This window comes from Anolis sagrei, chromosome 1 (genome assembly GCF_037176765.1).
Source record: "Anolis sagrei isolate rAnoSag1 chromosome 1, rAnoSag1.mat, whole genome shotgun sequence".
Lineage (NCBI taxonomy): Eukaryota > Metazoa > Chordata > Lepidosauria > Squamata > Dactyloidae > Anolis > Anolis sagrei.
In genome coordinates this window covers 24,199,932-24,214,637 of record NC_090021.1, presented here as the reverse complement: position 1 = coordinate 24,214,637, position 14,706 = coordinate 24,199,932, and the positions used below count along the sequence as shown (strand labels likewise).

The window sequence follows — 14,706 nt, the reverse complement described above, 5'->3', positions numbered from 1 at the left end:
CCATCATTGTCAGAAGGCAAAAACCTGTGAAATAGCAAGTCCGTGAAAAAGTAGTGAGGGAACACTATATTGGCTTTCTCCATCTTTCGGCATCTTGGAAGGTCTTGTGCTCAGTTCCGGCCACAGGAGGTGCTCTTGCTCCATCACCCTGCCAAAGAGCTAGTTCCTCCTTTGGATTGAATTGCAGGCATTCCTTCTGGGTGCCTAAGAATACCTCCCCAATGTTTTAAATGAGCTGTACCTATTTATCTAATCACATGTTTGCTTTCGAACCGCTAGGTGGGCGGAAGCTGGACTAAAAGCCAGGAGCTCACCCTGACCTGGTTAGGCCAAAAAAGATACAGACCAACAACTATAAAGGGTCAAAGAGGTGTGGAGGTCACACCTCTGATATAAACCAATGAAAAGAACAAATAAAACAGACCATCATAATGGGATGTTGTTTATTAAAATATAATCTCTATAAAGATACCATATTATACAAATGCATTGCTACTATAGCTGCCTTCTCCAACCTGGTCATCATGGCTGGACAATGGGTGCTGTATCCATCACACCTGGAGGGAAATTGGTTGAAGAGAGCTCAGTCTATAGTCACTTGCTGTACAAAACTTGGAATGATTGCTACACAGGACTGGCTTTGAATCCAAAGAACAAGAGCCACCCAAACATGTTCGAGTTGAACTGAAACTCTGGGTTGTAGCTCAAGAAAGTCCCATCTTTCACAGAAGGATTTCAGAGTCCTCTAAAGAGTCATCTGCATACAGTAGTTCAGCTGTCAACATGCTTCCTACAGGTAAGGTACTGGCTTCAGACCACAATATCCCGTTCTGCGAAGGAGTCTCAGAGAGCAGAGGAATATCTTCTTCTGTCGTCGTCAGGTTCTGTCCCGCACTAACTCCACTTACAACATACCTGTCCTCCATCCCATTGCTCTCGTGGATGTCAACAGTGACGACCGTAGTCTCTGGCCTATGAGAGCAAGACTGTATGATGTGATCAGGATCAAGGTCCGTGTCTATCTGGGGGAAATCGGCATCTTCGTCCAGCTCATCTGTGCTCTCCTCTAGCAAACTTGTGTTGATGTAAATGATGCTGTCAGGTTCACTCAGGTCAGGCAAAGTTTGGGACAGCTTCTCCAGGTGAAGCTTCAGGTCTGAAAAGGTGGGCCGATCTGCAGGATTTGCTCTCCAGCATGAGCACATTATTTCATACCTAAAGTTTAAAAAGAACATATAATGATGACACACATGGCTCTTTAAAAGAACCCTACAGGCCAAGATATGATTAAGTCAAAAAGTGCACAGGAATTTCAAAAGTTGTTTGGTCTAAAACCTCACCCATGCAACAAATACAATGACACAACACTCATGGTATACAACTATCCAGTCTCTTACCATCCAGGCTAAATGTACTTACCACATTTAATCTTTTGTCACCATACTACAATATTTTGGCCTCTTGACATGTTCCAGTTGAACCTCCAAAGCATTTTGTAACTATACATCTCTATTAACACCACCAGGGAATCATTCAGCTCTCCAACATATTTTTGGACCACAAATCCCAATACGCTTCAACATTAGCTCTGGTTGCTCTGACTGCTGGCAGTTGCAGCCTGACAACTTCTGGACAAATGCTTTATAATCTTTTCCTTTCAGCTCGTCAACTCTCATAACAACAGAAGTGAAATGTTTGTCTTGAATTATTGATTGCCTGGGCCCCACCCCAAGCTTTCAGTAAAGCAAGAAGCTATTCACATCTCTTTTTTAAAAAATGTCAGAAGTGACTTGAGAGCCTATAAGTCACTTATGGTGTGAGAGAATTGGCTGTCTGTAAGGACATTGTCCAGTGAATGCCTGGATGTTTACCATCCTGTGAGAGGCTTCTCTCATGTCCCTGCATGAGAAGCTAGAGCTGAAAAACGGGAGCTCACCTCACTCCCTGGATTCGAACAGCTGACCTTTAGGTCAAGCAGTTGTGCCGGCACAAAGATTTAACCCACTGTGACACCGGGGGCTCCATTATGCACATCTTAATGCACAAGAAATGGGAACCTGCAGCAAATGTGGTTCTATATCAGGATGAGGAACATTTGGCCCACCAGGTATTACTGATCTGTGTGTATACGCCTTCAAGTCACCTGTCAACTTATAGTAATGCTATGGATTCCATTTGGGTTATCTAAAGCAAGGATGAGGCATGGGCAAAGTTCAGCCCTCCAGGTGTTTTGGACTTCAACTCCCACAATTCCTAACAGCCGATGGGAAGTTGAAGTCCAAAACACCTGGAGGGCCAAACTTTACCCATGCCTGATCTAGAACATCTGGAAGTTGAAGTCCAAAACAACAAAGGTTCTTTGCATCTGTTCTATATTTATCCCAAAGAGACATCAAAACACCAGGGAGAAAGCAAAAAAAAGTATGTACCATCCAGACACAATAATCGAGAAAAATAGGTTGCACTGACTTTGGTGGGATTTGTGTTCATTTCAAAGTTCCTGTCATCTGGATCCTTTTTGCTTTATCCCGGGGACATTAGAAGACCTATATGTGCCTGTGCAACAGCAGCCTTTATGCACCTCCAAAGAATAATGCTTAAATCAGTGGTTCCCAACTTGTGGGTCCCCAGATGTTTTGGCTTTCAACTCCCAGAAACCCAAACAGCTGGTGAACTGACTGGGATTTCTGGGAGTTGTAAGTCAAAACAGTTGGGAACCCACAGGTTGAGAACCTCTGGCCTAAGGCAAGGGCATGGAACTGATCTCAAAACTTTCGGTTTCTCCAAGTGACAAGATAGCAGACACAGCAAATGGTGGCGTTCTGCATTACTACAAGAATCAGCACCAAATTACTACATAGGAAATGCTTACAATTCATCTAAACAGTCTTCTGGCTGCTTCAGCCTGTTTCCATGGAGGAGGTAGTCGTATATTTCATGGTTCTGCACTCCTGGGTATGGTGTCATCCCTCGAGTCGCTATCTCCCACATTGTAACACCAAAAGCCCACTACAAGGAATCGAGAGAGAAACGTACATTCAGATGACATTGAAGACAGACTGGTTCAATAAAGACAGATACTTTCCTAAGGACATAATCTTATCCATCCAACTTTCTTTCATTTGACTCACTCCAGCATCTTATTTACTATTTTTGCAAAGGTAAAGGTAAATGTTTTTCTCTGACATTAAGTCCAGTCATGTCTGACTCTGGAGGTTGGTGCTCATCGCCATTCCTAAGCCGAAGAGCCAGAGTTGTCCATCAACACCTCCAAGGTCATGTGGCTGCCATGACTGCATGGAGTGCCATTTTTTTTTGCAATGTGCCTTCAAATAACTTCTGATTTATGACAAACCCACCACAGTGTTTTCTGGGATTGAGAGCACATGACTTGCCCAGAGTTATTCAATAGGTTTGCATGACCAAGTGAGGACTCGCACCTTGGTCTCCAAAATTATAGTCCAACATTTATAGAGATTCCAATACACTCACAGAATTCCACATCTTCAATTGCACTTCGGTTTAAATTAAAAGAAATACATGCAGAAACCTAATGGAGGTGAACACAAATGCGAATTTAATATTGCTATCTAAAATATTATTGGTTACAACACTGCCCAGTTCACTAGGAAAAGTTATCGTAATAGCCTGATTTGGTTATGTAATAAGGAAGAAGCCATTCAGCTCTGGAGTCAAAGTTAGTATTGTCAACATTGGACTGCTGATGTAGCTATATATAACGGCAGGCTGACCTGATAACATCAGCAAGCAATACTATTTGCCTTTGTGCTGTGGAAAAAGCAAACACCCTTCTGATTTCTTCATATAGCGGTGCCAATGGTTCAAGTGGCTACTTTAAAACAGTTATGGAGAAGATAAAAACACATCACGAAAAGGAATGGCAAAAGGGGACAGACATGTAGGTAAAACTGGGTCCTGTAAGTTTTTTTGGGCTGTATGGCCATGTTGAGAAATGGAACATCTGGAATATGGCCATACAGCCCAAAAAACTTACAGAAACCCACTGATTCCAGCCATGAAAGCCTTCGACAAGACAGATAGGTAAAAATCTATATTATAAAATTATGACTATAATTGTAATTGACATACCACATCGCTTTTTGTTGTGTAGACCCGATCTGCAAGACTTTCTATTGCAATCCACTTAACGGGCATCTTTGCAATGCGTCCTTGCCGATAATAATCTCCACTGTAAATCTTCTTGGATAATCCGAAGTCGGCTACACACACAGTCATGTCATCCCGTAACCTGTTCATTCATTTAAGATACAATTTCAATATAAATAAATTGTAAAATGGAGAGAGAGGGAGAGAAGGAGAGAGAGAATAATAAGACAAGTGCCCTATGATTTAGGATGCATCTTATTGCAGTCTGACACCACTAATAGTTTTTTGACAAGGTGTTTAGCCTTCTCTGTCAAAGAACACTGGTGTTTCATCAAACTACAACTCCCAGAGTATTGAGCAATGGCAATTAAAGTACACACAAACAGCATTAACTCTACAGTGTAGCTGCATCCTCTGATTTAAAAGGTAGACTGATTCATGAAGGATAATGTTGCACAGGATTATTTCCTGCACCGTCCCCGGGGAAAATGGAGTATTAAGAGATTAGAGATTTCTAAAAGACAGTTATCAACAACTTTACAAATATTGAATTCCCAAGAAAACATTCAGAGTTCATGTTAGATGTTGTACCTTAGAGACACATTTAAAGATCCTTATATAGCAATATGATAACAATCTGCATTGATTGGTTGTGCCCAAGTACAATTCTTCACTGTGTATATTAAAGTAAAGCTAAATTTTTCCCATGACATTAAATCTAATCGAGTCTGTCTCGAGGGGGGGGGGGGGTCCTCATCTCCATTTTTAAGCTGATGAGCCAGCATTGTCCGCAGACGCCGCATAGGTCATGTGGCCACCATGACTGCATGGAGAGCCGTTACCTTCCTGCAGAAGCGATACCTATTGATCTACTCACATTTGCATGTCTTCAAACTGCTAGGTTGGCAGAAGCTGGGGTTAACAGTGGGAACTAACCTCGCTCCCCTGATTCGAACCACCAATCTTCTGGTCAGCAAGTTTTGAAGCTTAATATTTTAACTTGCCGTACCACCGAGGGCTCCATCATGTATATTAGCCACTTAAAATATTAGCTCCCTAAAATAATTATTCGCAAATTTAGAGATGCAATCAGAAAAACTTTATCTTTGCATATGGGAAGTCAAGCACACAAATCCGAATTTCCTTTTCAGTGTTCTCAGTAGAAGAGGGAAAATAGTGATAACTCACATGCAGTTTCGAGCCGCCAGGTCTCTATGGAGGAAGTGCTTGTTACTGAGGTACTCCATTCCCAGAGCAATGTCAATCATAAACTTCAATAAAGTTTGTAGTGGTACATACTGGAAAGAGAATAAGGGCAAATATTACGTTATGTTGATTATATTCATCAATGTAATCATAATAATTAATCATAACAACACAAGATGATAATAAACCTGACATATTTGACTTAGGCTGGATCTACAGTGGTATATAATGCAGATTCAGAACGCATATTAACTGCATCAAACTGGATTATATGAGTCTACACTGCCATATAATCCAGTTCAGTATGGCCACTTTCATCTTGAACATCCATTATAACTGTGTTCATAAAATTCATCAAGTTCAATTGCAAAGAAAAACTGTAGTTTTGGGAGATGTTTTACAGGATCCCTTAGTGGTCAATTGATATTGAAACCATGAGTTTTAAAGAAATGCTGAAAATCACATTGGCAGTGCTGCAATGTGGGAAATAAATAAGAGCAATAAAATATTTTAGTACATTGTAATACGTCAAACTGCCATTAGAAGGTAGTATAACAGAACGCTGCTTTACTTGTATAAGGAAACATGGTATGTGTTGTCGAAGGCTTTCATGGCCGGAATCACTGGGTTGCTGTGAGTTTTCTGGGCTGTATGGCCATGTTCCAGAAGCATTCTCTCCTGACGTTTCACCCACATCTATGGCAGTCATTGTCCTTTCTCCCACGCTGGATATTCCACAGATATATAAAACCTCACTTAGCTAGTTTCCAACAGACCTCACAACCTCTGAGGATGCCTGCCATAGATGTGGGTGAAACGTCTGGAACATAGCCATACAGCCCAGAAAATTCATAGCAACTCAGAAACATTATCCTTTCCTGTTAATTTTACATGTGTAATTGTACTACTGTAGGATAGAAAATCTCTTCCTGACCTAACGCCATAGTTAACACTGCGTAAAAAAATACCTTCTCAAAAAAGAAATGAGGAAAAATTGTCTATTGCCAATTTCTGCACAATGGCAAACAGAAGAAGGCCCTCATTGATGATTCCCAATTATGTGCACAGGCATCATTTAATTTTCCGCTTGTTTGCAACTCACGCAGAATCATATGGTGCGCTATGAACAGCTTCATTGTTTACAGCCACTCAGCAAAGTAATCATATATTTACGGCAATGTTCTATTATTGTGTTATCGTTAGCAAAATAAAATAAAGTAATTGTATCTTATTGTAAGAGATTGTCATCCACATGTGCAATGACTTCCTTCTTACTGAAAGTGATGTCAGTAGTATTTTGCTATTTGAGTAATGCTTCTCTAGTGGGAAGAGTCAATCAAATAACCCCACACGGCTTGTGTAACGAAACATAGGAAGGTCACCATTTCCAGAACAATTACAGCTTTTTTTTGAGTGTTCTAGTTCAAGACTGACAGTCTGTCCATGTAGGATGTAAACAAAAAGACCACAGTCTGTTCAAATGGAGGGACGTGTTTACAGAAAGCTGTCATGTTGCCCACAATCGAGCTTTGACATCAGTGTGCTTTTGAGTGCATGCTGGGTTTCCTTGTCTTTAGTGTCTATGCGGCAGAAGTACCCTGTCCGTTATTACTCACCAACAATGACACAACTAAACAACACTCAAAGGTCAAAAGATGACAGTATAGCAGAGGAACACAAGAATGCAGTCATTGACTGCTCCAATTCAAGTGACAAAACAGACTGGTCATCACACTCACTCCACCAGTCATAAGTTCTTGCTTGTTTACAATTTGAGATCAAAACATAACATTATCCATCCCTCCAGTGTTGTTATGACAGGCGCACCAGTCATTATCTCTCCTTCTATGGGACTCGGCCTCTAACTGTTGCTCCATATTGTGATCCCTACGGGATATGGCATTTAGGTAGACTAACATTACAATCATAGAATCATAGAGTTGAAAAAAACCACATGGGGCATCTAATCCAACCCCCTGCCATGCAGGAAAAGCACAATCAAAGCACCCCCGACAGACGGCCATTCAGCCTCTGTTTAAAAGCTTCCAAGGAAGGAGTCTCCACCACACTCTGGAAGGAGGCAGAGAGTTCCACTGCTGAACAGCTCTTACTGTCTGGAAGTTCTTCCTAATGTTCAGGTGGAATCTCCTTTCCTGCAATTTGAACCCATTGGTCTGAGTCCTAGTTTCCAGGGCAGCAGAAAACAAGCCTGCTCCCTCTTCCTTACGACGTCCTTTCAAATATTTATCCATGGCGATCAAGCATGTAGCTGGGGGGGGGGGGGGGGCGCTTAAGGGGCTTCAGCCCCCCCCTCTCTGAAATTCTCATGGTGGTCCACGAGAAGGCCTTACTGGTGCATTATTTAAACTGTTATGTTTATTCATATCATGATCTGATTACCATGCTCAATATATCCCATATGCATGGGGGTATTGGGGTAACGATACAAAAGGTTTGCTAGGGTAGACCCTCTTTCACTCAGACTCAGACCCTCCTGAATCAAAATCCTGGCTAAGGGCCTGATGGCGATCATGTCTCCTCTCAACCTTCTCTTCTTCCTAATATTCTCTTGCCATTCCTCCTGTTACATGAATCCACAGCTTTGGGCCTTTATCTTCTGGGACAAGTATGCCACATAACTACTACTACTACTTTATATCCAACCACCATCTTCCAGAAGGGGCTCAGGGTGGCTTACAAAACAACAATCCAGGTATAGAATGATAGCTATCACATTGTCTTTATTCCAAGTCTCAAAGGCCTCAACATAAGAATACTAATACAGGTTGAGCACTACTAATCAGGAATTTAAAATGCTCCAAAATACAAAAGTGTCCACATTAACAGCTGAGATAGTAACACCTTTGATTTCTGATGGTTCAATCTATACAAATATTGTTTGATGCACCAAATTATTTTTGAAAGATTTTTAAAATTAACTTCAGGCTATGTGTATAAGATGTGTTTGTGTATGTGTATACACACACACACATAATAAATTATTTATTTATTTATTTACAGTATTTATATACCGCCTTTCTCACCCCTGGGGGGACTCAAAAGCAGTTTACTGTGTTTTAACTTGGGTCCTATCTACATGATTATGCACAGTTATTCCAAAATTTGTAAAACTCCAAAATCAAAAGCACTTCTGGCCCCTAGCATTTTGGATATTCAGTGTGTATATATTTATTTCAAATGTCCTGTCTTTTAATAATTTTATATGTTCTTGATGCTATAACTTGCGTAAATGATTTTTAAAATATCTTCTGTGTTTTATATTTATTTCTGTAAATTTTAATCTATTCTAGTTTTAACAATCTGCAAACCACCTTGAGTCCCAGTATTGTGAAAAAGGGCAGGGTATCAATGATATACTTGTTGCCCACCTCTGGTTGCATCCTATTTGGAATGACATGGTATTTTTATAGCTTGACTACCTCTATATAGAATCCCAATTTATATTCTGCAATAGGGCATCATATTTTGCACTGAATTGTTGATTACCTGCGTGCCCATTCCAAGTCTTGAGCGAAGAAGAAAACTATGCAAATCTCCGTATTTCATGAAAGGAAGAATCACCATGGGCTTTGGAACCTGCTGAGAACTTGGCTCTATACACACACCTAGAAAGAAGGGCAAGACATAAATCAGTAAATCACGCTAGAAGTCAGGAAAAGGCAACTGTCTGATATCAGAGGTGGGAAGCATGTGGGTCTCCAAATGTTGTCAGTCTGCAAGTCCCAACAGCCCTAGTCAATATAGCGAATGAGGAGGCATGCAGGGAGGAGCAGTCCAACAAAACCAGATGAGCTGCATGATTTCCACATCTGACCTAGAAGGATCTCTGAAGACCACACAACAAGATACTATGTATACAGTGGCATACAACATTACATCATAAGGATATAAGATCAAATGGAATCCTCCTTCCTAGAACATCAAGACAGATCAAAATAATTATTTACTCAGCGTATACGTAAACTATCGAATTAATCCACATAGGATGGGCAACATCTAGGATGGGTCTAAACGGGCATTAAACAGATTTGTAGAAAAGTTGAAGTTAACATGAAGTAATAATAATGGTTGCGGCATATTACCTCCAATGCAAGAGGCAATTTGCCATAATGACAGCTGGGGAATGTGTGTGAGAGGATGCTATTGTGGCCATGTCCTACTTGTACGCTTCCCATAAGCACCTGGTTAGTTTCTGTGGGAAACCGAATGCTGGATTAGAGACCTTTGATCTGATCCAACAAACATCTTCTTCTCATCTCATTTCACATAGTAGCTAATCCAAAGCCTCCAATAAGTATGTGTGCCATGAAGCGACACACATGGGCTGACGTTTGCCTGCCTGGCCAGCTGGTAGTACACAGCTTCTGACTACCATTGTACTAATTTTCTATTGTATTTAACAGGAGCTAATGTTCACAGTTCTGTCAAATCCCCTTAGCTGTCATATCTTATTGCAGAAATAGCTCAAACTCCACTTCTAAAACTAAGGGGGCCATGGAGTATGTTCAATACCCATGTAATGTTGCATTTTTATTTATTTATTTACTTATTTACATTATTTTTATTCCACCCATTTCAGCCCAAAGGTGACTCACGGCGGCGTACAAACTGGCAACAATTAGATGCTGTATATAAAACATACATAAGTCAGTTAAAACAATTTAAATCACAACCTAAATACATATACAAACCATAACAACGATAAAAACTATAAAAGTCTATAAAAAACAGTGTCTTCAATCCAATTCCTCATCCATTTACCTCATCTTTAGCCGTTCCATATTCATATTCTAGATTGTGTTTATTTGATCACGCTGTAGTTTCAAACACCTGCTCAAAGAGCCATGTTTTCACCCTTTTCTGAAAAGTCAGGAGGAAGGGGGCTGATGTAATATCCCTGGGCAGAGAATTCGATAGCCGAGGGGCCACCACTGAGAAGGCCCTTTCCCTCATCTCCGTCAGACGTGCCTGTGAGGCAGGCAGGATCGAGAGCAGGGCCTCCCCAGACAATCTTAAATGTCTGGAAGGATCATAGGAAGAGATGCGTTCAGATAGATAAGCTGGGCTGGAACCGTTTATTTCCCAGATGTGAGAAAATTGAAAGTAAGGTAAAGAGAATAAGTTGTTCTTTTTGAGTTTTGTAGTATTCTGACTGGATGTGTGATCCAATACAAAAGGCAGCATAGTGATCTTGTTTGCTAGAAACTAATTTTATTGTGTAGCTATAATAATAATAATGCATTTTAAATATGAAAGTGTTTGGCATTGAATATTTGACGTTTTTCTGTTGGAATCTGCCCTAAGTCCACTTGGGGAGAAAGGGCAGAATATAACTAAAGTTTTATTATTATTTATAATCATAATTACTATTTCCAATACTGAGTGATGACTCTTCCCCACACTTATGGCCCAAGATTCTTTTTGATGAGCTTTACTGTGAATCTATATTCATTCTAGTCATAAATTAGCAGCCAATTTCCAAACTGGAAATGCTTCCATGCTGTTCTGTTAATTTTCCAAAATTCATTGAGAGTATTTTCCCCACACTTGCCTACGCTGACATGATTGCTTTCATGTCGCTGGGACACTGCTCTGAATTTAAACTCAGACTTTAAAGAAGTTATCCAAGGTACTGAAGTCTATCACCCGAATAGGCTTTACACTTTGGACAACTCCTTAAAAATCTGTACTAAAATCCAAAACAGATTCACTGCTCCGCTGAAGGAAGCCACCAGCTGCCATTCCCTCAAACTCTCTTGACCTCAGAAGAACAAAAGAACAGTCATGTTGGATTCTTATACCAAAAGCCTGTGCATTCTGACAGACGATTCACATAAGCAGCCAGTCAATTTCACCGCATGTTTTCAAACTGCTAGATTTTCCCAATTCTGCCAACCTAGCAGTTTGAAAACATGCAAATGTGAGTAGATAAATAGGTCCTGCTTTGGCAGGAAAGGCATAAGACGCTCCAAACAGTTATGCCGGTCACACAACCAGGAGGTGACAACACAGGCTCCCTCAGCTTGGAAATGGAGAACAGCACCTCCCCCAGAGCCAGAAATGAAAGGAGAAGCCTTTGCCTTTGTTTGTGTTTGTGTGTCTTATTTAACAAGGCATTGAATGTTTGCCGGTATCTGTTCATACTGTAATCCACTCTGAATATCCACATGAAAAAGGGTGGAATATAAATCAAGTGTTGGTATTATTATTATTATTATTATTATTATTATTATTATTATTTGAAACACAACAAGATGAGTCAACACCAGACATTCTGCTGGCTGTTGAATTGGATCCCATGTGTCTAGGACTGTGTGATGTATCGGCGAATAATATGTGCAGAATCCAGTAAGGTGGCCTTCTGCAACTGGCAGATGGTAATTTTGTCAGCGCCGATTGTGTTTAAGTGCAGGCCAAGGTCTTTAGGCACTGCACCCAGTGTGCCGATCACCACTGGGACCATCTTTACTGGTTTGTGCCAGAGTCTTTGCAGTTCGATTTTTAAATCCTCGTATCGTGTCAGCTTTTCCAGTTGTTTCTCTGCAATCCTGCTGTCACCTGGGATTGCGACATACTTTGTTTTTTAACACGATTGTGAGGTCAGGAGTATTATTATTATTATTTAAGTGTTACAAAAAATTTATCCCCATGTACTTCTCTTGTAATACTTTTGTTACGTGCTGCCAAGCCAACTTTGGCTGATGACAATCCTATGAATGGGAGACTTCCCAAGAGATCCTGTTATTAACAGCCCCATTTACGCTTCAGAACTCAACTTTGTGGTTTCCTTGAATGAATTAATCCACTTATAGTGCATTATCACTATTTTCCTTCTAGATTTCCCCTTTACCAAGAATTATTGTCCTTTATATTTTCTATTTACAATCTACTTGTTGGTTGACCCACCAAGAAGTTTGATGACATTGGGGTGATCGAAGTCTTTCATGCACGCAGCTTCTCGAAGGAACTCCTCAATTTCTCGTTGGGAAAAGCTGTCCACTGAAAGCACAGCAAAACACCAACCAAACAGTTAAGGTTAACATTCCAAATATCACTTCTAAAATGCTTTTCACTTCCTTATCTATACAAAGTGAGCATTAGCATGGGTTGAATAGAAAGGAACAGGGTGTCCCTGGCACTTAGATCTCTAAGAAAGTTATTTTCGTGGAAATTGGAACCAGCATTTTTTCCACTGAGTTTACAGAAAGGTCATTTAACAAGCATGCAGTATATAAAATCCAAGTTGTTACCTTGGCAACCTTTTTGGAAGCACACAATCATACCATTTGGTTGGAAGTTTCAAGGCAGATTTTCAAGACACCCTTAAAATTATGAACTAGAGCATCTTCTTCGGCCTGATGCTATCTTGGATGTCAACACTCATGATTCCCAGCCACCACAGCCATGGAAAATGGGAATTGTAATACAACACATCTAAAGGACACCAAATTGGGGGGGCGCTTAGCTAAAGCTTGTTTGGGATCAATTGCTAATTTAGGATTTTCATCCTGTTCTCTCAGGTCCAAAGCACGATCATTGAAGCTACAGGGCTACATCACTGTTACTTCATCTAACTCTGTTTTCCATATATGACTTCAAGAAAAAAAGACACTTTCAATGAAGTCTAAACAGAAAAATATATTGATTGTGTCATTGACAACGTAGTAATTAGGTGGGAGAGAACTTAAAGTCGTTGTCCTCCTGAAACTAGAAATCCTAAGATTTCATAGGACAGAGCACGGCAATATGGTCCAGATGCTATTTTGTGTGATCTGGGTGTACTTCTCTTCTGACAGATTGAATCAGTAACAAGTCTATTTCTTCTCTTCTTATAGCAAGGTTGAGCACAGCACTACATGCTTGAATGTCTCTGAAAAACAAACAGCTCCAAGCCCATCAAGATCTGCTGGTTACTTACACTTCATGGTTTTCACAGCAACTTTCTGAGTAGTTCCATCAGGATTGTTGAGACTCCCTTCCATGACTGACCCAAACTCTCCTGGATCAACAGAGAAATACACCTGCATTTGTCTCAGTTCCCAGTATTTCACTCAGAAGAATCAGTAGAAAGGGTTATATCACATTTGCTGCAATGACTCTCCAGCCTTTCGAACGTTGTAATAACCAGAGGAAGTAATACGTGAGGCTCACGAATTCCACAAGAGTACCTCTCATTAATCAATCCTGTGACTACTTAGAAGCAACTCAAAACATTACGCTGACGTATTGGAGTTACAACTCACATATGTTCTAAGATAACACAAAATGTGTATGGACAGCTGGGGGAGAGAGCTTGCAATGAAGCTAGATATGTTTAACCTCCTACACTCGCCAAGGCAGAACTATCTTCATAGTTGTAATCCAATGCACTACACTGTATTGGTTCCCATTGATCAAGCTAAATCCAGGGAAGTCATGCTACCCCTCTATTCTTCCTTGGTCAGACCACACCTGGAATCACACTGTGTCCAATTCTGGGCACCGCAATTGAAAGGAGATGTTGACAAGCTGAATGTGTCCAGAGGAGAATGACTAGAATGAACAAGGGTCTGGAGAACAAGCCCTTTGAGGAACGGTTTAAAGAGCTGGGCATGTTTAGCCTGCAGAAGAGAAGGCTGAAAAGAAACATGATTAGGGCCATGTATAAATATGTGAGGTAAAGTCATAAGGAAGAGGGAGAAAGCTTGTTTTCTGCTGCCCTGGAGACTAGGACACAGACAATGGCTTCAAACTACAGGAAAGGAGATTCCACCTGAACATGAGGAAGAACTTCCTGACTGTGAGAGCTGTTCAGCAGTGGAACTCTCTGCCCCAGAGTGTGGTGGATGCTCCTTCTTTGGAAGCTTTTAAACAGAGGCTGGATGGCCATCTGGTGGGGGTGCTTTGAATGCGATTTTCCTGCTTCTTGGCAGGGGGTTGGACTGGATGGCCCATGAAGTCTCTTCCAACTATGATTCTATGATTCTAAATGAAGAGAAATCTCCCTACCTGGAGGATGATGCTTATGAAACAGTCTAATGGATAAAGGCCAGAGCCCTGACACTTTGGGTATAAAAATAAGCAACAAACTGCCTCTAGAGCAGGCATGGGAAAACTTCAGTCCTCCAGGTATTTTGGACTTCAACTCCCACAATTCCTAACAGCTGGTGGTTGAAGTTCAAAACACCTGGAGGGCCAAAGCATGCCCATGTGTGATCCAGAGGCTTCAATGTTCAGCAAGTGACATTTGGAACTGAAAAGGGACATTATATTTTGTGAGCCAGTGTGTCAAGAATTTGTTTACTTAAATATAATTATTCCATCCTTTTATCATGAAATTTCAGGGCAGCAAATGGATAAAACAATATCAGT

At 40.7% G+C, this 14,706-nt stretch overlaps 1 protein-coding gene across 2 annotated transcripts in view; it reads right to left on the bottom strand.

The window, feature by feature from the left end:
* Window positions 1-429: 429 nt before the first annotated feature.
* MERTK (MER proto-oncogene, tyrosine kinase) overlaps window positions 430-14,706 on the bottom strand; it is a 77,226-nt gene continuing 62,949 nt past the window's right edge. For both annotated transcript variants that reach the window (XM_060754472.2, XM_060754473.2), the window contains exons 13-19: window positions 13,274-13,354; window positions 12,262-12,354; window positions 8,842-8,960; window positions 5,317-5,426; window positions 4,111-4,270; window positions 2,873-3,009; window positions 430-1,215 (exon numbers count right to left, since the gene is read on the bottom strand). In XM_060754472.2, coding sequence (XP_060610455.2) covers window positions 723-1,215; window positions 2,873-3,009; window positions 4,111-4,270; window positions 5,317-5,426; window positions 8,842-8,960; window positions 12,262-12,354; window positions 13,274-13,354 — 1,193 coding nt within the window. In that variant the 3' untranslated portion in view covers window positions 430-722. The remainder of the gene's footprint in view (window positions 1,216-2,872; window positions 3,010-4,110; window positions 4,271-5,316; window positions 5,427-8,841; window positions 8,961-12,261; window positions 12,355-13,273; window positions 13,355-14,706) is intronic.